Source organism: Vulpes lagopus, chromosome 17 (genome assembly GCF_018345385.1).
Source record: "Vulpes lagopus strain Blue_001 chromosome 17, ASM1834538v1, whole genome shotgun sequence".
NCBI classification, from domain to species: domain Eukaryota; kingdom Metazoa; phylum Chordata; class Mammalia; order Carnivora; family Canidae; genus Vulpes; species Vulpes lagopus.
In genome coordinates this window covers 21,397,763-21,422,700 of record NC_054840.1, presented here as the reverse complement: position 1 = coordinate 21,422,700, position 24,938 = coordinate 21,397,763, and the positions used below count along the sequence as shown (strand labels likewise).

General features: G+C 40.3%; 1 protein-coding gene across 22 annotated transcripts in view; it reads left to right on the top strand.

Annotated features, from left to right (window-relative positions):
• The window catches only part of LOC121477519 (LIM domain containing preferred translocation partner in lipoma), a 667,092-nt gene that overhangs the window by 219,319 nt on the left and 422,835 nt on the right, over positions 1-24,938 (top strand). For all 22 annotated transcript variants that reach the window (XM_041731917.1, XM_041731895.1, XM_041731914.1 and 19 more), the window contains one exon: positions 1,982-2,189. In XM_041731917.1, coding sequence (XP_041587851.1) covers positions 1,997-2,189 — 193 coding nt within the window. In that variant the 5' untranslated portion in view covers positions 1,982-1,996. The remainder of the gene's footprint in view (positions 1-1,981; positions 2,190-24,938) is intronic.

Below are 24,938 nucleotides of genomic sequence, written 5' to 3'. Positions count from 1 at the left end.
TTAACAAGTGTCTGTACCTTGCCTGTGCACACGGTACAAGGGAGGAAGAAGAAAGGCAGGGCCCTGCAACCAGAGTGAAAGTCCCTGTCCCCACTGGCTCCAGTAACAGAAGCCTCCAGATCCCTAGGTTAGAGCCTTCCTCTTTGATCCGAGTCATCCCCTTTCACTGGAAAACTACACTCCAACTCCAACAGTTTTCTTTCTCTTCCTTTGCATACCACTATATAGGATATAAAACCCTTTAGTAGTGTTAGCTCATCGGTTGTCTTAAAACTCGGGAGTTAGGGAGAACAAGGTTTTGTCGTAATTTCAAGGGAGTTGGGGTACTCCAGGCAGTGCTGTGGGGGAGGGGGCTGGCTGTTCAAGGTCAGGGCCCTCCCCCCTGATGCTACCTTAGCCAACGCCTTGCCCCATCCCTCTTTGTCACCCGTCTCTCCCTGGCCTTTATTTTTCCCTGCATTTCCAGTGTTCTTTGTCTTTACAGACATCTGGAGGTAATCATGTAGCCCTCTCAATTAATTCAGTTCAATTAATAAATTACTGGGTGGATTTGGGGCTGGGAGCCAGTGCAGGGTGCCTTCCGGGCCTCCCTGTGCTGGAGAGCTGTTGCAATCAGGCTTGGAGAGCCCTCCTCTTCGGCAAGCCTTCTGGGAGGCTCAGCCCCAGCCTGCAGGCTGCCTGGAGGGGTGACTGGCTTACCCTGACATGCAAGACAGCATGTTTCTTTCCTCATACAGTGTATTGTAATATGATCAGAACTGCACTTTGGCTGGGCTGCTTTGCCCGATCTTAGTTTTTCACAGATGTTCTCTAGTCCTGGGGGGCTGACCTGTTCATCATAGGTGTTGAATATTGCTAGCCCTTAGCTAGTAAGTGCCAGTGTGGTCCTAGGCTTTGTGCAAACAGCCCCCCCCCCCCCATTTGCAAGTGCCCCTGGGTGGGGAGCATAACTGCCCCTACAGAGGGATCGTCTGAAAGCATCCTGATGGGCGCTGGTTAGGCCATTGTTTCAAGAATAAACTTCTGGTGCTTCCTTGATGCTGACTGATGACGTTCAGGTTCCCCAGGCTAGAGTGCAAAGCTGTGTGTACTTTGGTTCCATCCCATGTTTTACTTGTTTGCTAGCTACTTCTCCTTCTTCCCTCCCCAGTCACACCAAACGTTAAGTGCTGTGTTCTTTGCTGTTCATGGTGCCACGTTGTTGACCTGGTTCAGGCTGACCTCCGCTCAGCACTCAGGGCCCCATCTCAGGGACATCTCATTAATGAGATCTGCATCCTGTGCCCAGCTGGAAGTAATCTTACCTTTTTTCTGCATCCTGGAAACACTTTTATTTATTTTGATCCCTCTTAGGCAGTATCACCTTACTTAGGTAACTTAATCATGATTTACTTGATGTGTGGTATCCCTTTTAATAGGTTATTAATAAAATTGAAGATTTTTTTCCAGCCTTCCTGGGATCAGTCTCCTCCCATAGAAACCTCTTCTGGGGGTGCCTGGGTGGCTCAGTGGTTGAACATCTGCCTTCGGCTCAGGTCATGATCCTGAGGTCCCGGGATTGAGTCCCTCATTGGGCTCCCTGAAGGGAGCCTGCTTCTGCATCTATGTCTCTGCCTCTCTCTCTGTATCTCTCATGAATAAATAAATAAAATCTTTTTTTAAAAAAGAAACTTCTTCAGGTTAGGGACCATTTCTTATCATATCTATTTCCCGAAGAGTGGTAGACACTGAATAGGTAATTGTCAGAAGAGGTGCTCAAGATTGGTGGAGGGGACTGTGCTATTTTCTCCTCCAGTGAAAGTCAGTTTTTCTTCATCTTCCTCCTTCTATTCATCCTCTCTTTCACTTTTTCTCTCTTTGTCCTTCTCAGAGAGCTTTGTCAAGGTTTCACTAAGTATGGATTAAGATGAAAGAATGTGGAACTGAGGCCGGCCGCCTCCATTTTCATGCTTTTGTAAACCGACTGTTTATTTCTTTCTAGTTCCAGATTCCAACGATGTCTCACCCATCTTGGCTGCCACCCAAAAGCACCGGTGAACCCCTTGGCCATGTGCCTGCTCGGATGGAGACCACCCATGCCTTTGGGACCCCCAGCATTTCGGTGTCCACACAACAACCACCCAAGAAGTTTGCACCAGTAGTTGCTCCAAAGCCCAAGTACAACCCATACAAGCAGCCTGGTGGTGAAGGTAAGTGGGAGGATTTTAGAGTCGGGTATCCGAAGTGGGAGAGTTCAATATAATAAAAGCGATTTATTTTCATGATGTTTTGTTGGGAAAAGGTAGCTCAAGAATTCAGTGTGCTTATCATAATAGACTGTCAGAGTCAAAAGAAACATCTAGAAACCACCAAAGCCAACATTTCTTTTAGGGATAAAGAAAGTGAGACCTCTTAGGGGTTCTACAGCTGTGGTTATTCAGTGACTTAGGGCTGTAGCTGAAACTAGAACCCTGGTCTCTTTGTTCATCTCAGTTCCCTTCTACTCTGTTATCTCCCACCCCATCCCATTGTCTTGTGGCGACTGTGTGCCACCCAGTTGCCCCTCCCTCTTGATGTTAGACATGTGTCCCCACGTGCTGCCAAGAAGTGCTCATCAGAGCACTCATTTGAAGTGAACCCCCTGAGGCACCTGGAATTGTGAAGACTAAAATTGTTAGGACTCACCTAGGCTGCTGTAGCATAAAGTTGTCTGGAGACCCGTGTGAGATCCGCATTTGTTGGAAGTGTCAGGCAAATGTGAGCGAAGCCTAGTTCTAGGGGTTGTAACAGCAGAACATTCAATTTGCATAAAGCGGAGTTGGATGAGCCACGTGAGCTCCGCATCTCAGGTGTGCATGTACCTGTATGTTCACACACTGAGCCTCACAGGCAGCATGAGGAGTGCTGTACTGTTTGGTTGAAGAGTTTCCATATTTTTACCAATCAGTGTCAGCAGCTCATCCAAATCTGCGAAACGATGACATAACTGACAACAGAGGAGTAACGGTAAACTTCTGGGAGCTGAGAGTGAAGAGACAGTGAAAGGAGATTGAGCACCCCTTTCTCTGTTTTCTCCCTCCCCCCTCCCCCCCCCCCCCCCAAAAAAAAAGACCTTACGTTACCCTCGCCAGGCATGATGTATCTTATTACTTCTTGGGTGGCATGAGTGTGTTTCTTTCCGCAGTGGTTGTGAGACTCTTTCACACTCTGTGGTATAGTTCAGCCTGTCTCTTTTCCTCCTAGTCCTCTCCCTGCCCCCAAGAAACACTTCACTCCTCTCTTGGTATTCTCATTAGCATTGAAGGACTTTTGGAGTCAACGCCTCACGCAGGTATCTGGTTTGTGTGAGGGGGCTGGATGCATAGGCAGGTGGTAGGGAAGTCAGGCATCAGCGTGCACTCCGGAGCTGGGGCCATGGATCTTTGGGAATCCTTTTTTCCAGAGAAGGCAACAGCAAGACCATCAGAGAGCTACTGTGGAAAAACAGGAAGTGGCACTCTTGGTGCTCTACTAATCTCCATGGCAGTGTCTGAGTTTTACAGACCTTGAAGGAAATTCTCTCTACAGTCAGTCCAAGACTTAGCAGTACTGGTTTTCTTTGTTCTTCAGCGGTGGTGCTTTAGTGATTGCAGGACTCATGTTGGGATTTGGAAGAGAATCTCCCCTTACCAGGACAGGAGAGACCATAGGTTGGCTTTCTTATTTGTTTTCTCAATATTTTCCCTGCTTTGCTTACTGGGGGATGGTTATTTTGTCTCCTCATCTTTGGGGAGAGCTGAAGTCAACTTCCTTCTAACATGAAAGGAAGAAGATAGGTTTCCTCTTGGAGCAGGAGGCAAATGTATGGGGAAGGCTTAGTCGTTGTGATGACCGCCCCCCATCTGAGGGGTGGCGTGGAGGCAGGTCCTATATCAAGTAGGCTAATCCATAACATATGGGAGATGGAGGAGCATGTTGTGGTCTCCTTTCAGACTCCTTCATCCTTCATCCTGAATGCTGTGACCTGCAGTGGGTTGGCCCCTTGGGTGACTGGCTCTCTGCTCTTGAGATGCCCTGCTCTCCTTACTGGATTCTGTGAAGTTTGCTCACCGCCTGTTCTCTGGGGACCCTGACAGCCTGTGCAAAACTCTGTAGCCCACAGCCATTTGCTCTTTCTCAGCATTCCACACCCACCCATTTTGTCACCTGTCAACATCCTACTTGGGTTGCCCTCTCCAAAATGGCCAGAGATGGCCTACATCCAAAGTAATCATTCCCTTGCCTGGGGTTCCAGGTACATCTGATTCTGTGACTCTCACGTTTCTGCTTTTTTTTTTCCTGCTCTTGCTCTGTCATAGTTCAACACGTTGTAGTCTACGTGAGATGCTGTGCTGCTTCACTATCATTTTATGTCCGCCTCATAGAATCCTATGAGGTAAGTCTATGTTCTTCCCGTGGAAAATGGGAAATGGGAGTTTAGGGAGGAGAGGTGACATTCTCTATGGTTTTGTGGCTCTTCAGTTTCTGAAGCAAGGCTGTTGTCCTTACCCAGGTGCTGTACTGCTTGTTCTTCTCTTCTTGGCATATGTGGCATGCACGCCCCATGTGATGGGGATACTTCCTTGTAAGAATGTAAGCTTTGTTTCCCCATTTAAGCAACAAGACATGGTTTCTCACTCGTCCTTATGTTCCTCTTGGCTCCTATTATGCTACTGTGTTTTTGGTAGGAAGGATTGTGTATGGTCAAATGTATGTCTGTATGTTCTCATGTATGTATATATTTGGATGGATGGCGGATGGCTGGATGGGTGAGTGCTCTGCTCAGTGATTCTTCTCTTGCGATAAACAGTTTGGAATGTGGCATCCGCCTTTGAAGCAACTCAGTCTCATTTAATTTCTGAAGTCTTGATTCTTTCTTGCAATTCTGCCAATCTCCCTCTCTCTCTCTTTTTTTTAATATAACCTTTTTTGAATACGTGAAAGAAGAAATTTCCCTTGCATATATACATTTTAAAGATAAATATGGGGAAAGGTTCATGGATATTCAGACTTTGTTTTTAAATGAAGCTGCATCTCTTCATCTGCTCAGTATTATGACATGATATTTGTTGGAAGTGTGAGGTTTGCTTTACTTTCTATTTAATTTAAATGTTAGAAAAAAAGAAAAAAAGAAAAAAAGAAAAATAATTTAAATGTTAGTGCATTCTCTGCTATGCTAAACACTTTCATCATTTGTGTTCGTTTTTGTTTAAATCTTTATACATTTTTTTTTAAGTTTATAAACATTTTCCTTTTCTTTCTTCTTTTTTTTGGGGGGGGGAGGGTATCCATTTCGAATGTCCTGTGCCATTAGCGAAGTCCCCAGACAGTAGGTAACACAGTTTTTATGTACTGAAGATGCCAGGGTCGTATGCCTCAGCTCACCTGTTCTTTGCCATTAGTAATGCTCTCCTCCATTTCTTGCCCCTGGAGTCTTTTCCTTCATAACTTGGTTCAGAGCCTGACGTCTATGAAGCTTAACTGCAAAGACATAAGAGTTAGAATTAGCAGAAAAGATACAGTCTACCTCTCTCTGGTGTAAATGTGAGGAGCACAGGGCAGAGGGTAGAAGTTATTTGCTCAGAGGTATGTGGTCTGCTCAGGGCTGAGCTTGGGTCCTTTCTGTCTGAGTCCAGAGTCATACAGGACCTTGGACCGTATTCTAGTGAGGACTCTTTCTCACTATGCCATAACCTCTTTATCTACCTCATAGAGTTCTTAGCACAATGTGCCTTCCTTGTAAAAGAGCCTGTCTCCTTCAGTGGACCAGGAGCTCTTGGAGGCAGGGATGCCTGGCTCATGCCTTTGCTCCTGCTGATAGCCAGCAGGATACCTGTTACATCCTAGGTACTCTGCAATGCTTAAGCCCCATAGCAAAGTAAACCTGCTTCTTCAGGCACAGATCCCCGCTGCACAGCTACCTATCAGGTGTTAGGGTTCTATAGCTCCACCTACCTGTTTGGATTGTTTTTACTCTCCTGTACCCACTCCTTAAGCTTTTTCGTCCAGGAGTTGTTAAACCACTGCTGCCTGGAAGCTTTCTTTCTTTAAAGATTTATTTATTCATGAGACACACACACACACACAGGCAGAGACACAGGCAGAGGGAGAAGCAGGCTCCATGCGGGGAGCCCAACGTGGGACTTGATCCCGGGTCTCCAGGATCACGCCCTGGGCTGAAGGTGGCTCTAAACTGCTGAGCCATCTGGGCTGCCCTGTCGGGAAGCTTTCAATTCTGTTTCTTACCTTGGCATTAATAATGTCTGCAATGTCTGGGGTTTGCTTTCTCATTTTTAAATTCTTTTTTTTTTTAATTTTATTTGTTTATTCATGAGAGACACAGAGAGAGAGGCAGCAGGGAGCCTGCTGCAGAACTCGATCCCAGGACCCTGGGACCACGACCTGAGCTGAAGGCAGACACTCAACCACTGACCACTCAGGTGCCCCTCATTTTTAAATTCTAAGAGTGGCTAAGTACCCACATGTTTGCACATCAACTTATATTTATGGGATCCCATATGTCATGATTTTTCTCTCTTTTTAAAAATTTGTTTATTTATTTAAGTAATCTCTACACCCAGCTTGGGGCTTAAACTCACAACCCCGAAATCCAGAGTCAGGCTCTCCCAACTGAGATTGCTGGGAGTCCCACTGTCATAATTTCCTTTTACAATGTATTCTGCTAATAACCTTTCTCTAAAGGGCTTTGGCACACTGAGAAGTGGGGGCTCTTTTTCCCAGTTACTTGCTCTTTAGGCCTTCAAATACTTGTGTTTTGCTACCATTTTTCTCAGACTTTCCACAGATATTCTTTAAGAATTTGTATCTCCTCAGTCCTCTCTGAGTGACCCTGCATTTCCAAATGCCTTCTCGTGTTTAGTACTATATGATTATGAGCCCATATATCTTTTTTATTGTTTTGCCTTCTTACAAAGTTTTTACTGTTAAATGCCTGTATCTTTTTTTTTTTTTTTTGTGGGATGGTTGCTATGTATGTATGATTTTGTCTCATTATCTTCTATTTTAGACTGATGAGGACAAGAAGATAATGCATTTTTTTTCCTGGTCTTTCAAGTACTAGCCAGTAATGTTCTATATCCTATAATCTGGGTCTTCTGTCTTCTCCAAATTTGCAAGAACAAAACCAAACCAAAAACATAAAGCCTTAGACTTTGATGGCAGGACAGGGTATATAGATCTTTCTTTTTCTATTCTTGGTAGATACCAGTGAGCCTTCCTACTTTGCTAATACATTATTTTCTTGAGATGGTTCTGAAAATTTCCTGTCATTGCAACTTTGGGAATTGGAAATACACACACACACACACACACACACACGTACACACAGTCTTTTTCTCTTTCAATACTCTGGTCGAATGAAATGTGATAATTACAGTCGATTCTCATACAGAATCACTTGTAATATTTCCAAATTTGTAAGTTTTGGGTTGTCCTGTAGCCTGAAGTTTATTTTCTCCAATTTCTAAAGTTCCTTTGAAAAATATATTTTTTAAAGATTTTATTTATTTATTCGCAAGAGACATAGAGAGAGAGGCAGACACAGGCAGAGAGAGAAGCAGGCTCCCTGCAGGGAACCTGATGTGGGACTGGATCCCAGGACTCCAGGATCTTACCTGAGCCGAAGGCAGAGGCTCAACCACTGAGCCACTCAGGCATCCTGAAAAACATTTTTTATATAAGATTTTTAGAAAAATCTACTGCCTAAGGTACAAATTCAAGAGGACTGTTTCAGTAGAATCCCTTTGTATTTGGACAGCCCTTTATAGTTTATCCTATACTTCCATACTCACTGTCATTTCATTCTCCAAAGGTGATTCTTGCCATGGCTCTCTGAGTAAGTTGTAACAGATGTGATTGACATTTTGCCAAGCAGTAAACTACTAGAAGTGAAAGAACTTATTTTTTTTTAAATTTTTATTTATTTATGATAGTCACAGAGAGAGAGAGAGAGAGGCAGAGACATAGGCAGAGGGAGAAGCAGGCTCCATGCACCGGGAGCCCGATGTGGGATTCGATCCCGTGTCTCCAGGATCGCGCCCTGGGCCAAAGGCAGGCGCTAAACCGCTGCGCCACCCAGGGATCCCCGAAAGAACTTATTTAGTTGCCTCGCAGTCAGTAAAATAATAGAGCCAACCTCTGCTTTTCATGTCTGGGGCTCTTACTGATGTTAAAGGGTTCTATTTATTGGAAGTTGGGATAGACAGCTTCCTCAGCTCTAACTCCATTACTTTATTATTACATGATTCTTCTTGGAATTAATTTCAAAATGTTTGCTCTTCTCATAAACAATTTCTACATGTATTGCCTTCTACACTTGTAGGTAAATACATGTAAGACTTCTGCTTTCGAGCTTTGCCTACATTGGCTCACCTAGACGTGAAAAATACAATCAGAATAAGTGAAGTGAATTCTATTCAGTGAGGGTTCTAAACCTGGAAGTTCGTGATTAGATCTCTCCATGCTTTCTGCTCCTCTGAGGTTATTCACCCGTTTCACGGAGGCAAATAGTTACAGGCAGTTTGCTAATCTCCAGTAGACGGAGGAGCTAGAACAAAATGCCGTCACATGTAACAGAATCCCCCATGGAGGAGAAGGCAGCCAGTCTTCCTTCATTTCTGCCTTCATGACAGAGCCATTCTTCATGCATTAATTGCAAAGTCTTGGAGTGGCAGAACTAGAAGAGTTTGACGATCATGTATTCCAGTTCTTCCATTTGTCAGATGTGAAAACTCTGTCTAAGAGGGAAGGGAATGGCTTCTCAAGTGTATCCAAGGGTTGGGGGCTGAGCTGGGGTCCACGTCTGGGTTTCCCACATGTGCTCATCCCACTGCATCTCTATTGTCTCGGATTGGAAGAGGCAAGACAGGCTTGGCTCCTAGGAATCGATGAGTCGTGGATCATTGATAATTTGTAGATAAGTAGCCGGTAGTGATGTGAAGTGAGGTAAACTGGTTTGGTTGGACATACTTATTTTCTCAACAAAAGCTAAAATGTGAGGGAAACAGATGGCCACCAATGGCAATATAGTTAAATAACATAGCATGGGTTTTCCCTACCATTTTTGTGTTTAACCTACAGGCAAATTTGGTGCAGCTTCTGTTCCTATGGTTAGTAAACTTTTTGTGTGTGTGTGTGTGAAAACAGAATAGTAAGTGGCAGAAAATGGAGGAGTACCGGTTGTGAACTCTGAACAGTCATAGCTAAGTATTTATTTATTTGTTTGTTTGTTTATTTAAAGATTTTATTTATTTATTCATGAGAGAGAGAGAGAGAGAGAGAGAGAGAGAGAGGCAGAGACACAGGCAGAGGGAGAAGCAGGCTCCATGCAGGGAGCCTGATGTAGGACTCGATCCTGGGTGTCCAGGATCACGCCCTGAGCTGAAGACAGGTGCTCAACCGCTGAGCCACCCAGGCATCCCATAGCTAAGTATTTAAACTCACGGTGTGCTAGCTTGTCTCTGGAGTCCTGTAGTTTCTGTGCCCTGCTGTGAAACAGGTGAATCTGGCCTGCGACTTTGCAGGTACAAATGGGGAACATCTTCTTTCTGTGGCCCTGACAGTCTCATTAAGTTGCCAGCAATCACACAAGAGCAATTGCAGATTCTTAGACATTTGTTATAATTATGCATGGTCTGTCATAAGGACAGTCACAGAGTCACTGAAACATCAGGGACTCTAATGAGGCTTGGGTTTGACTGGCATGCCCCTTTTCTGGTACAGGGTAAGCATGTTGAGCCTCATCTATCACTGCAGAATGCTGTACATGAGTTTTAATTCTCAGACCCTTGGCAGAGGGGGAAGGGGGGACAAGCTATTCATTCATTAAAGGGTCAAATAATAATTGTATTAATTTGATCTTCTCATCACATATTCCTGAAGAGAAAAGAATTTGTAATTTCTTGGGTGACATTAGATTTTACCAAATATTCACAGGCCTTATTGACACTCCAAAAAGCCAAGGTTCATGCTGACTTGGGGGTCAGGGTATTTACAGTCAAGCTCAGGGTTCACCACCTGAACTTGATAATGACAGTTTTCTATTCCACATTTCTTTAACTTATAAAATTAGCTGGAGATATTAATTACCTTACAAGGTTGTTTGAGCATCGAATATAATGATGATTATGAAGATTTTTTAAAAGATTTGATTTATTTATTCATGAGAGACAGAGACAGAGAGAGAGAGAGAGAGAGGCAGGCAGAGACATAGGCAGACGGAGAAGCAGGCTCCCCATGGGGAGCTTGATGCAGGATTCTCTCCTAGGACCCCGGGATCAGGACCTGAGCTGAAGGCAGATGCTCAACCACTGATCCACCCAGGCACCCCTGAAAATGTTTTATAAGCTAGAAAATACATTACAACTCTAAGGAATTGCTCTGGTGCGCTTATTCAACAATCATTTACTTAAAACAGATTTTGTGCCAAGCTCTCTTCTAGGGGCTGAATGAATGGCAATGAACAAAACAGGGATTAATTCTTGCCTTCATGGAATGTGCTTCTTGCTATAATAAAGATAACTAATTGTTTTTATTCATAATAAGTAATATTGAAAAAATAGTATTTTCACTAATACATTTCTGGAAGGTGTCAAGCCTTTGCCCTAGGAGTGCTATAAATAACAAATAAAATTGTTGAATTGAAGGCAAGGGTTATTACCCCAGTTTTAAAGGATCCAAGGTCAGGTGGCTTATTCAGTATTACAGAACAGTGAGGTTGATCCTCGGGATTCCTTCCATGGTTACCACAGTTCTGTGTTGCTGATGTGTTTTGAGTGACTTGTTTAGAAGCTCCAGTGATAGAATTAATTTATGTGGACAGAGTGGATCAGATGTTTTAGAACAAAGAGAAGTTTGTTTATTGTCAACAAAATTTCTTTTATTTTGTAACCTGTCAGCATCATCAAGTGTGGAAGTAAATTCCTTAAGAAGGTAGTGGACTTCCAGAATGGTGAATAATGCTAGTTTTTTTGGTGAGGTGCTCTTTGCTCTTTAATATTCTTTATGTTTAAATTCTATAAATTTACAGTATTATTGTCACTCCATATTTTAAATTTAAACATAGCTTAATTTCTTTTTTAAAGATAAAAGTAAATATAGAAATGCAATAAAACATAACTACACATCTATTAAAAAGCTAAGATTTAAAAAAAAAAAGGCTGGTAAAGATGTGGAGAAACTGGATCACTGCTGGTAAGAGTATGTCAAATGGTATAACCACTCTATAAAACTCTTTGGCAGCTTTTTCCCCACATGTACCAACCATATGATTCAGCAGTTGCACTCCTGGAGATTCAGTTCAGAGACATGAAAAGTTATGTTCACACAGAAACCTGTACGTGAATGTTCACAGCAACTTTTTTCGTAATGACAAGATACTAAAAACAATCCAAATCTCCTTCAGTGGATAAATGTTTCAACAAACTCTGGTACCTCCAAACAATGCAGTGATACTGTTCATCAATAAAAAGGAATGAACTATTGATATATGCGACAACCCAGATTGACCTCAAGGGCATTATGCTTGATGAAAAAAGCAGTCAATCTCAAAAGGTTGTATATACCGTATGATTCCATTTATAAGACATTCTTGAGATGACAAACTCTAGAGATGGAGAACAGATTAGTGGTTGCTAGGGAACAGGAATGAGGGATGGAGCGGGGCAGGGAGTGGGTGTTCATACCAAGAAAAAGCAACAGGGAGTCTTTTCGTGTTGGTGGAGCAGTTCTGTATCTTGGTTGTGGTGGTAGTTGGGTGACTATACATGGGATCAAATTGCATAGAACTGTATACACACACAGATGAATGTAGGTCGAAAAAATGGTGAAAATGGAGTAAGAGCTAGCTAATAGTAATACAACAATGTCCATTTCCTGGTTTCCATTTTGTGTTCTGCCTGTATTGGATGCTACCATTGGAAGATGCTGCATGAGTGGTACCTGGGAGTCTAAGAACTTCAGTTCTTATAACTTTCTATGAATCCATATTTCAAAGTAAAAAGTTTAATAATAAGAAAAATACATACATACAGATTTCTACATGATTAATAAGAAAAATACATACATACAGATTTCTACATGATTTCTTCTCTTAAGTGCCATCTTACATGGACACTGAATTGTCTGCACCGTACTTTGATGATTACTGTTATAATGTATGGTTTAAACATTAGTTTTCAAAGCAGACCAGTCATTAGAAAGATTTGGAGAACATTTTTTTAGATATACTTATTTGAGAGAAAGAGGTAAAGAAAGCATGAGTGGAGGGGAGGGGCAGAAGGAGAAGGACAGAGAGAGAATCTCAAGCCGACTCCCCACTGAGTGAGGAGCCTGATGCAGGGCTCAATACATGACCTTGAGATTATGACCTGAGCTGAAACCAGGAGTTGGACACTTAACTGACTGAGCCACCCACATACCCTGGGGAACATTTTTTAAAAAGAAAAAACACATCAACTCTGGGTCTCATGTCACCACTACAGATTTAGCATCTCAAGGCATCTGCACAGAAACAAAACAAAGCTCCCCAGATAATTCTGATTGTGGCTCAACGAAAGTTTGGGAACCATTCATTTATTTCAATAACTCCAGGGAATGGTGTTTTAATGCCTTTTGAATCTTCTGCAGGTCCTGTGGGTACACACTCTTCTTAGTTAATGACAGTGGCTTTTGAAGTCTTAAGTATCCTTTATCATGTGAACAATGTAGAGGTTCAGGGACTCAAATCATTCTTCACCTTGCTGTGCTTTTCCCTCTGTGCTTTCATCATAACAGAGTTTTCTGCATATGTCTCAAGGAATTTTAATTGGAATCCTAAGATGGAAGTAAAAAGATTTAAAAGAAAAGATTCTTCTAGAATGTCTCAGCAATGCCCAGGCTTCTCTGTTATAGAGCACTTCCTATTGTGTTACTTCAGGTAGTGATGCCTGAAATCTCAGCTGATTTTGGGTCATGACAGGCCTATGTAAATCATCTATAAATGGATTCATTATGGATATTATAAAAATAAATCCGACACTTGAGCCTTTGGGCAAATATACCATATAAAGAAATCATACCCTGGAATACTGATTGACCCTAGGAGCTGCAAAAGAGAAAAAAATATCATGGTATTATATTTTTATCATCTTTTCTTAAAATTACTGTATCTAGAGACTGGAAGTCTGTGCATAGCTCTAGGGAGAGAAGAGTACAGGCACCTGAGATGTGATACCTCAAGCTTTCTAGCACTTTGACCACCAGTATTTTCCAATACTATCCGTTCTTTACTTTGTATATTGCTGATCTCAAACAGAATAGATGGCTTGCTACAGGGATAGACATATAATAGGCACCATATCTCTGTAAAGGTCTGTAAACTATATGCTGTAAAGGAATATGAAGGATGTGTTATAGGAGAAATTGGGAAAAGCTTCACAGAGGAGGGAACATCTGAACAGAGTCTTAGAGAATGGGTTAGTTATGTGCCAAGCAGTAAAGGGTGGATAACAGGATGACACCCCAAGCAAAGGGAATAGCATGTGCAAGAGTCGAGAACGATTCCCATTCTCAGCCTCGTGATTTTGGCAGCCTTTTGCTGATGTTTTTAGGCAGTGAATCTGGGCTTCTGCAAGTCCCTTTGCAATAGGAGTACAGGAACTTCATTATGAGTAGACTGAAAATCTAGTATGCTCTAAAATACAGTTCTAGGAACAGCTCCAGAATGTTGGAGAGCTACAAGGAGGAAGCACCAAGAAACAGGAGCATGCTGGCCTTATCACACCATGGCAAGAAGCATCTTCCTGCTGGTCCTGGACAGAAAGATCATACCATTTCTCCCCAAGTGTCTGTCATGCTTGAGAGTGAAATATTTCTTTGTAGATAGATGCTAAGACAAAAAAGAAGGGGAAAAGAAGCACTCTGCAAATTGGATCAAACCAGCCTTACTTACCTAGTCAAACACGTGTGAAGTGAGGAAACTTGAAATCTTTTTGTTGTTTTGTTATGTGTTGCTTTCTTACTTATCTCTACTTTGAGTGATCCTGAGAAAATAGGAAGCAATGAAAGAAGGGCTTTATTATGAAATATTCATTACAAAGTGCCACTTTAAAGATGTGTGTGTGTGTGTGTGTGTGTGTGTGTGTGTGTGTTAATTCATTTCAGAATCCTTTCCCACATAATATCTAGTTCAATCACCACAATATGTTGTAACATTATTATGGTTCCTACATTATTACAGTTCCTAAAGACAAATGAAAAATCTAAGATCCAGAGGACCCCCCAGTGAGGCTCATAAATGAAGAAGCCACATGTTACCAAATTTTTGTACTTTGCCTTAAGTAAAATATTACTAATATTAATAACCACTGTGTAGTAATCACTGATTATTACCATCACTAAAACAATTTCTCTGGCAGAACATTGTCAAAAGGATGGGAAAAACTTTTAGTAGTTTTATTAGCCTATTTCATCTGAAAGCCACTCTGCTTTACGGTTAACCTAATTTTTTTTAGCTATGTTGTAAATGGTAGGTATCATCAGCCTTAATTTGCAGAGAATATAATACAAAGTGAAACATCCAGCATAGGGCAAAGCTGGCATTTAAATCCCTGTCTCCTAATTCCATGTATAGAGTTTTTTCCCTTAGGACTGCTCTGCGTCTTGTGTTAATGCTATTAGTATTTTGTATTAAAAGAGCAAAAACTGATCACTGTTATTTTCTCCAATTACTACCATTCATTGCTGTTTGAAAATTGAATTCATCCAAATAACATGCAAAAACTACCTGTGCATGGGTGTATACAGAGGTATAAAACAGCCAAGTAATCTTAAGAAGTCATTACCAAGAAATTTTTTCAGAAAGTTCTTGAATAACCATTTGAAATGTCCATTAATTCAGGTGAATTATATCATCTTGCTTAAACTTACTAGGTATCATTGGTAGTTTTATTGGCATTAAAATTAAAATGACATTTAAATTTGCTGTTTTTGTTATTGATGTATGTTCATATATGTTATAGCGATTTGGATTTTATTAGGTGCTTCCTTTGTAAAAATTATTTACTAGGAATGATGGCCAATACATGATGTGTATCTGGAAATAACACCATTTGACCTTGAGGTGTCCTACATGCCCATTTCACATGGTCCCTGCTAGATGGATTTTACTTTGTCGAACCTCACCCTCTGCATTTATTCCAATTCCTTCAGCAGGGATGATTCTGATACACCTCATGCCGTTTTTATTGAATAGGGCTCTCTAAGTGGTAGGAGAAGAGTACAAACACATCCTAGTCCTTCAGCAGGTTATATTTTTATTAGAAACTTGACATGAAAAAGATGAGTTACCTAACAATATTAGCTGTAAATTCTGTGAAGTGGTTCTATAATTATTTTCCTGGAGGTCCAGAAAGAAGAATGTACTTGGGGCCAGGACAAAATTGGAAGGCTTCAAGAGGGAAGACTCAGGGCAGGCAGTGCTTAAGCACGGAGATTCCAGCATCAGATAGATCTGGGTTTAAGTTTGATTTTACCCCTAATTCTCTAGGAACTTTGGCTAACTAGCTTAAGATGTCCCAATTTGTTTATATGTGTGTGTGTGTGTTTTTCATCCATAGATTTTTAAAAAATCATTATTGTCCAAATGTAACTCTTGGTGGCTGTTTTTGAAAATAATCTTAGTTTTTGGGAGTGCCGGGGTGGTGTAGTCAGTTAGGCTTTAGACTCTTGATTGGCTTAGGTCATGATCTCAGAGTTGTGAGATCGAACCCTGCTTTGGGCTTTGAGTTCAATGAGGAGTCTGCTTGGGATTCTCTCTCCCTCTCCTTCTCCTTGCTGATGTTCTCTTTCACTCTCTTTCAAATAAATAAGTTAATTAAGAAATAAGATAATAACCTTAGTTTTATCCTTTTTTGTTCCATGTTCATGTTTTATGATTATCTTATTTTTTCCCTGCTTGACTGCTGATGTGTTGATATGTCCTATTTTGAATTTGTAGAACATATTTCTCAGAGACTTTACTTGAAGTATGTTGTAAAAAAAAAAAGATTCATATTTGTAGTCTATTTAAGAAGGAGCATTTTTATTATTGTACTATCATTATGGATGCTAATGTCAATAAACATCATATAAATCAAACTATTTAAACTAGTGATTTTTATTAATTTTTAAAATTGTTTGTTTTCCAAAACATCAAATGAGGCAGAGAGAATTTTTTTATTTTATTTAATTTTTTAGAGATGTTATTAATTATATTTTTAGAGGAAACAATCATTAATTAGAAATTTTATGTTGGTTCCCATTCATCTCTGGCATTCATATTTGTGATTTTGCCAGTCTCCTGGAGTTGTATTTACATTTGGTCCATGTGTACGTCTTTTTCAGGGAAAGGGTCTATATGTCATCAGATCCTCAAAGAGATGCTTAACTCACTCATTAAGAAAGTTAACATCCCTTGCCTAAGAGGTCACCAGTGTCTTAACCCAGTTAGTTATATTGATGCTGCTTAATTAAATAAAAGTCAGATTTCCATTTTTCTCTTACCAGAGTTAAGGGAGACGGTTTGAAGAGAGAATGAAGTATTTCATGATGGTGGTGGTGGTGGTGTTTCTGATAATAATATCAGAAAATATAATGCTTATACGATACATTATATACCATGCATGCAATTATATCATGATGTATGGTTTTGATATACCTTCCTACCATATATGTTTGCACATCTCCTTTGGGCAGTACATATGCAAAGCACAGTGTGGAGATGGATAAGGCATGAGTTCTTTCCCCTCCAGGCAGGGAGAGTGACCCCATTTAGTAGTTGTCGACATCAAGTCTCCATGTTAAGATTGGTTGTACCTGGTCTTACAGGTAGATGGTAGTCAAGAAGAGATGCAAGAATAACTCTTCTGAACCAAAATCAGGTTCTTTATACTGCAGCATGTTTTCTGTTGCTTAGCATAGAACTATTACCCATACATTTTTACTTATTCCTCTTATATGTGATTTTAAAATGTCATATTTGTTCTGCTTCCATTATTGCAGTTTTGAATGATGATTCATCAGTGCAGTGGCCTATTTTAGTGAACCACAATAGCTTGGGTAGAAAGGAAAAAAAAAAAGATTCAACATACTCAGGAATGGAAAGCAGCCATCTTTTTATAGCTAAAATTGCAAACATCTGGCAATTACTCTATTCTACCTCCCTTCAGAAAAGAAGAATCGTCCCTTCAACTGGAGCCTGCCGCTGTGTCTAATCAAGACAGCTATGCGAGCCTCAAGGAGCAATAGGTTTTGATTCAAGGAGGCCATTGCCTAACCCAGTTGGCCAGAGTCTCTTTGGAAAGTACACTATTATTTAATGCTCCGCATATGGTACTGTATTATATAATGATAATAATGGTAATATGGCAATTAATGGCTGTAGAAAATCCCCTCTTGCTTTTCTGCCCTGGCTCATTTGTGGTGGCTCTTATGGCAGCTTTTATATTTTGAAAGTTAACTGTTCAGGTCAACTTTGCCTCTGTTCTCTGAAGCTTTTTGTGCTCTGGAACAGAAGGTTCAGCTACATCAGTCCAACCAATAATTACCAGCTTGATTTTGTTATTATAAACTGGTCTAGTAAAATGTTCAAGGAACAAATCAATTTCTTTTTAAAGCCTGACAGTGATCTTATAGTCAAAAAGCAATTTACCATGGTTATGGTCCCTTTGTACCCCACCCTTATTTCTTATTGAGATAATTGTTTGTGAAACTAGTTCTTCCCTCGCTGGCAAAAGTCAGCTCTGCTGGCAGGGGAAGTGAGAATGGCTGGTGGTTTGCAATATGGCTGAGAATCAGAACTTCTGCATTTTTCTCTTGGGGTTAATGCCAGCTTTCACTCTGGCCTTGACCAATACATTTACCTTTCTATTCCCCATTTACCTTTCTCTTCTGCTAGGCCACTGAAGGGTAGAGGTGGACTTTTCCTTTCCTGGGTTCTGCCAACCTTATTACCACTCTTCTCTTTAGCCATGGGCAATCTTGGTCAGTGATCCTCAGTAATTTTGAAGGAACGGAAAAGCTCTAGTAGGAAAAAAAACAAAAAACAAAAAAACCCAGCAAGGTTCAAGTATGGTGATGTTCAAAAACAACCTCAAGTACTAAAAATAGGCTGTTTTCTAGTGTTAGCATATTATGGTACTTAGAAATCATAGAAGTTTTGTGGGGGCCCCCGAGCTTATTTCATATGCCTGTCTTTTGCTTTTATGCCTTGGGTAGAACTATGTTCAGTACTGAAAGCCACAGCTTTTCCCTTGATACAAGAAGTTTGCTAAGTACTGTCTCCTACCAGTCTTCCCAAAATCCCAGTGAATTTAGCAAACATCTCATTAACCTGAATGCAGTGTTAGAAGAGGTAAGAATATAACCAGGAATGTTCTGGGGAATGAATGAATGAATGAATGAATGAATGAATGAATGAATGAAAATGAACAAGTAGTCCTAACAACCCAAAATGGGTATCTTAATCCATATGGTTATTCCATGCAGAGCCATAGTGATCTCTGGAATTCCAAGTGCATGTCCCCTTTGCTCTGTCTCCATCCGATGTGTTCTTGGTAGCTCTAGCCTCTCTCCCTCATAGAACTCATCGTAGAGCTTGGAACTTGCTTATTACAAGCTAGTATTCTAGCTCATTTGCTTTTCTCCTTGAGGACTTTGCTCATGTGGAAAGGGTATGCCAGGGTCCCTTCCCTTTTACTTTAGGGTGTCAAGTCTGCACACTTCTGAGAATACAGACAGTGCCATGTTGCAGGGGACAAGGGGCTTTAGATGTCTCTCAATGATTCTTTACCCTCACTACACTTACTAGTCATCTGGGACCTCCAAAAAATACCAAGGCTTGGGCCTCATTCTCAGATATTCTAATATCATTGGTCTGGGACTGGCACCCTTTTTGTGGAACCCTTCTCAAGTTTCGGAAAGTACTGAGGTGGCCCAGTCTCTTACCTGATACTAATCACCTGATATACCATCGTCTTTGGACAGCTCTGATGTGTTTTGAAAGTTTACCTTTACCTTTGATTTGAAATCTGCCTTCAGAAAATGTGGGCATATCTCTTAGTCACATTTATAATCTCTAGCCAGAGTTTAGTTAGTACTTAAAGCTATAAGCACCTGTCCTCCAAGCAAAACAACAACAACAACAACAACAACAACAACAACAACAGAAAAGCAACTATGGCAATGTGGTCACATTTCTCCAATTGTGACCCAGTCCTCATTATATGGGACCTCTCCCTTTACCACTTTTGAGTTATAAATCTCTGGGAAAGGAACAGGAAGGGCAAAAATATCAACAAAACAGGTACTTACTCTGGTGAGGTAATGTCAGAGTTACCTTGTCAACTAGACAGTTTGGCTTTGTGAGGAAGAACGCTGTGCTGGTCACCATTAAATTCACAATGCCTAACATGGTCCAGGCACAGAGGAAGCATTCCATGCATAATTATTGAATAAATAATAGTTACGAAGTTTATTAAAGGTGACTCAGTTCAGATTAAATATACAGAAACTGGTAGTTTTAAACATTTATTTGTTTCAGGGAAAGAGAAAATGTGAGTGGGAGGAGGGGCATGGTGAGAAGGAGAGAGCAAATCCTCAAGTAGACACCCCGCTGAGCACAGACCCTCCCTGCCCCGCTCCTGAGAAGGTCCCTCCAGGACCCTGAGATCATGACTTGAGCTGAAGTCAAGAGTCTGACCCTTAACCGACTGAGCTACCCAGGCACCCTCCAAACTGATAGGTTTAAATGTAATAATACTGTAGAAAATATAATGGGTGAAGTTCCCTTTTGCAGAGGGAATAAAGCTTAAAATACCTACTCACAAGTTTAGTAAGAGATTTGAAGGTTCTCTATCCAAACAACAATAGCAAAACTAAAATAACGACTCTGAACTCCCTGGAGGGACATGGACTTCATAGCCATCCCCTGGTACAGAGATGTCCTCTTAGGCAGGTTTGTTTTGGCTTGAATATATGGTGGAGGCAGGGACAGATTTTATTTATAGTGTCACCTGCATTACATTTAGATTAGAAAGATATTTCCCCATATTTAGGTGGAGGCTGCTACTACTCAAATCTGCTTTTGGTCCTAATTTTGCCTTTGAAGCTTGCAGTCCCTTTTCTGTATGAACCCTTCCTGTCTTTAAGATAGGGATCTTTCCCTCATCTCCCTCTTCTCCCCTCCTTCAAGCTCGACAGTTCCACTGTAGTGTTTCTAAAATTTTAAAAACATTTTTTTTAAATTTGAGATTTAATTGGCATCTAGCATCGTATTAGTTTTAGGTGTACAACATAACGGTTTGATATATGTTTATATTGCCAAATGGTCACCACAGTGAGTTGAGGTAATATCCATCACCACAGGTAGCTACACTATTTTTTTTCCTTGTGAGGAAAACTTTTAAGATCTAATCTCTTAGTAAATGTCAAGTATCCAATATGTTATTATTAACTATGGTCACCATGCTGTATGTTATATCCCCTGGGACTTATGTATCTTGTAACTGGAAGTGTGTACTTTCTACCTCCTTTAATTATTTTTATCCACCCTATCCTGGAAAGCCTCATCTGTCAGGACCCAAAACTGAATGTAATGCTGTTGCATCAGTTGAAGAATGGCAAAATTCTCCAAGAGGATTCTTTTTCCTAAGCCAAGATGCGAATACCAAGAATTGCCATTACAATTTGTCAGGCTCACTTATAACACTGTTCAACTTAAAGAAAATACTATATGTGTATGTATATTTACTAATCTATATACACATATATGATACATATGTACTAATAATGTGGTATTTTCACAGTGACTTTTAAAAAATCATGTATATATATATATTTTTAAATATGATTTTCCCTTTACTGTACATGGAAAAGAGTATAGGGTGTTGGACGGTAGTAAGGTCAAAAATGAATTTAGATCTTTCCTATTATTAGATTAAGTGGCCTGATTAGAACAAATAACATTTACAGATTAATAAATAAGTTGGTGTTCTTGGAACCCGAGCAATTCTAAATTTTGAGGAAACAAACTGGAAAAGCTAGAGTGCAGAATGACAAATAGTAAAAGCAAAGCTCTGGTTATTAAGAAAATTATCAGAATGACTTATATGATGGGTCTTTGCAACAGCTCTCCCTGGTGTATTTTGCTTGCAGGTTTAAACTGTTTTACAGCTCCTTAAATTTTATGCTCACTTTCTTTTTTTTTAAGAAAGAAGGATAATCTCCTGCTTGGGTCAATGGTTTATTTGGGTGTTGCAGTTACACGCTACCACTCCGTGGTTGTAGTGTGTCTCAAGCATAGATTCATTGGAAAAGTGAACAAAAACTCTTCACACCTTACCTGTACAGTGATTCAACAAGTCATTTTACAGTTATACTCACCTTTGTGATTTGTGATTCCATGTGTTTGTTCAGGATGTAAAGAACACTAGAGTAATAGAGGCAGGTGATTCAACACTCATAGACATCTGGAGAGGAAGCACTGGCAAGATCGTCTCCTGAAAACTTCTAAATATCTTTCTGTGCCAACCTGAGAAAGCATAGGCATAATTCAAAGCCCACTAGATGAGGCCACGTTCAGTAAAAATAAAATCGTTTTTATACCAGCACTGGTGACTTTGAGTCCTCCCTCCATCCCGGTTTAGATATTTTTTGGATATAGGTTTTATTTATTGTGGTATTTTTCTTTCAATTAATTGAACCATGTCAGGCATAATTAAGGTTTTTTTTCCCCCTCTCAGTTTTTTCTTTTTTGATTTCAAGTGATTTTGTTTCCTAATTTTTATTGTTTTATTGCTTCAGCCATATTTCCTTTTAAAGGTTGTGTTTCTGGAGGCAAGGTGTTTTGCTAGTCACGGATCTATACCATTCCTAAGCAGCTTATCTCTTGTAGTTTGCTCTCTACTTGATGTAGTACAGATAAAAATTATGAAAATAGTGTCTGTTCTAGCTTGAAATTGTCATTGCTAATTACCTCTTATCCTGGAAAAAGGTGTTGATCCAAGGTTGAGAAAGGAGATGTCTTAGGACCTGTGCCCATTTTAGGGTCTGCCAAAGAATTTTTCTTCTCTGGAACAGCTGCCAGGACACTTGTTGCTAATAGACCAGTGCATTAACTGGGCATTTTGCTGGAAGTAGAGGAAGGGCGAAGCTAGAGCCATAGAGGGAATTTCAGGGCGAAAACCTCATAGTTAGAAGCTGGGCACTATGCTTGAAGTGCCCTTCAAACATCCTGTTTTCAGAAATAAACCCAACTGTCATAGCAACTGTTATTTTTTCCCCAGACTTGGTATAAAGAACCATGATTCCTAGTTAGTAGCTAGGATCTATTGCAAAGTTTGACTTTGTTCTGAATGCAGTCTTAAAACTGTGTGCCGAGACTCCATTGAAATGGGAGAACCAAAGGGCCTCCTGAAATAAAGGTAATTTTACCTTGACCACACTGAAAGGAAGTGGCAGCCAGTCAAGAAGGCAAAGCCTTCTTGATAAAAGAGCTGACCAGATGGAAGTGTGTCCATGGGAAAGGATACTTGCTGTTGCCTATTGTGGCCTACGTCTATCACTGAACCACCCTGGGTTGGGTTCCTCAATTGTAAAACAATAAGATTGAACAATATTATCTCTTCACTTCCTTCCTGTCCTAAAATTATATGAAAGTATGATTCAGCTGCAGAAATTGCGTAAAATTGGTTACTCCTGAAGGGCATGACTAAAATTGTTCCCATGGAATATTATAAATTCAGTTAGGCTGTGGAATGGGCCATCGGCTCTCCATTCTGTATTCCTTCAGCGTGTTCCTCTGCTGCTTCCGTACCCTCTTGGTTCTCTCATTGGAGGCTAATACCCTTGAATGTTCTTTTCTGTACACCAGAGTAAAGTAAAAATTGATGTTCTTAAGTACGTACAGTTAATATGGTAACTAACATTTTATTTGTTCCTACCATATGCTAGGTATCTGATGTATCATCTTTATAGCATCATTTGAAATTTGGTACTAATATTTCCAGTATTCACATAATGAAATTGAGGCTCAGGGAAATTATAGTTAAGTGGCCTGATGGCCTGTGGCTAATCATTAACAAATCTTTGATTTTAATTCAGCTCTCTCTAACTCCAAATTTCATAATCTTTCTGTGTTTCTATTGCATTTTTTAAAAAGATTTTATTTATTCATGAGAGAAACAGAGAGAGAGACAGAAACAGAGACAGAGACAGAGACACAGGCAGAGGGAGAAGCAAGCTCCATGCAGAGAGCCCAGTGTGGGACTCGATCCCAGGATTCCAGGATCACACCCTGAGCCAAAGGCAGATGTTCAACTGCTGAGCCACCCAGGCGTCCCCTCTATTGTATTTCGTATGTTGACTCTCAAACTCCATACAGGAAATATTTGTTAAATGTATACCCACTGAGAAACATATGTATATATCTCTGCCTAAATATATATACATTTTTTATCTATCTTATTTGTCTGTCTATCTATCTATCTATCTATCTATCTATCTATCCATCTGTGTATCTATTCCATCAGTCAGAAAGAGAAATCTATATTTTTTATAGTATTTAAAACTGGAATTTTGGTAAAAGGACTTCCATTTTTAATAGAAATCAGAACCTTAAGGCGAAAGCATGACATTCTAATGGTAAAATTTTAGGTTTCACTCATGGAGGATTTGGGAATTTGGGGAGCATGATATCTTTAGAGATATGCTATAGATGATATGCAAACTTGGCCTTGGTAAGAAAAGTATTAAAATTTTTGCAAGTTAACCTTGTGGTAGGGAGGAAAGTAAAATACATAAATGAGTGTCTGGCTGGCTACCTAATTCTTCCGGGTAGTGTAAGGGAAATACAAACTAGGGATGGATAAAGATCCAGAATCTTTTGTTACATTCTTAAATTTACTTAAAAAAAAAGATTCCTTGTCCATTTGGAGGGCATGAAAACCTTTAAAAAGGAACATATAACCATTTCTTTTTCCTTTTGCTGAAATGTGTGGGTGGGGAGGAGTGGATAGGAGCCTCAAGGAATGGGAAGAAGAACTTAATCTGGGCACTAATCATTTATTCATTCAACAAACATCTATGCCAAGAGCCGTACTGAATTAGAGGTAAACAGATGTGAACTTTACTTTGGGTGTGTATGCCTGAGAAAGAAGGGGAGACTGGAGACCCTGCCTAAGAAGCTGATCAGGGTTTTCTAGCAGCATTGTCATTCCTTATCCAAGCTGAGATTATCCAAGCTTGTCCAAGCTGAGATCCAACTCAGGACTTTTTGGGTTTTTTTTGTTTTGTTTTGTTTTGTTTATTCTTTTTATTTACCTGTGAGATATATATATATATATATATATTATATATATCAGATTTATATATAACAGAGATGGCATGAAGCTTTGTTGAAATGTATTTCTGTGTGAATATTGGCTTCTGTAATAGTAGATGCAGTTCATCTGTCATGACCAACGTTTTAAAGGAAGATCCAGAAAATTCTTAGACCCTTCTAAAACAGAACTTTGGACATCTTAGTCTGATGGCTGTGAGAGGGTTAATAGAGCCCGTCGTTTTGTAACCAGGCCCAGCGATCTTGTATGAGCCATGTCAGGGTGTTGTCTGCACGCTGTCTTTGCTGATCACAGTAATCGGGTCATAAGAGAAAGAGAAGTAATAGAGTGTCTCTTAGCAACCAACCCCAGGAGAAAGAGAAAATTACTCAAAGCCGGCCATCCAGCCAGGGAAGTAGAAAGTAAAAATGTTCTGAAAGTCTGTTGAAAGTGCCCAGGGACATGACTCCTATGTGGTATCTCCTATAGGCTGGCTTGGGGTCTCTCTTATAACAAAGGAAAGAAAGAAAGAAAAAGAAATAAGTGAACAAACAAAGAAGACTCCTCTAAAACTGAAACTTTTCTTTG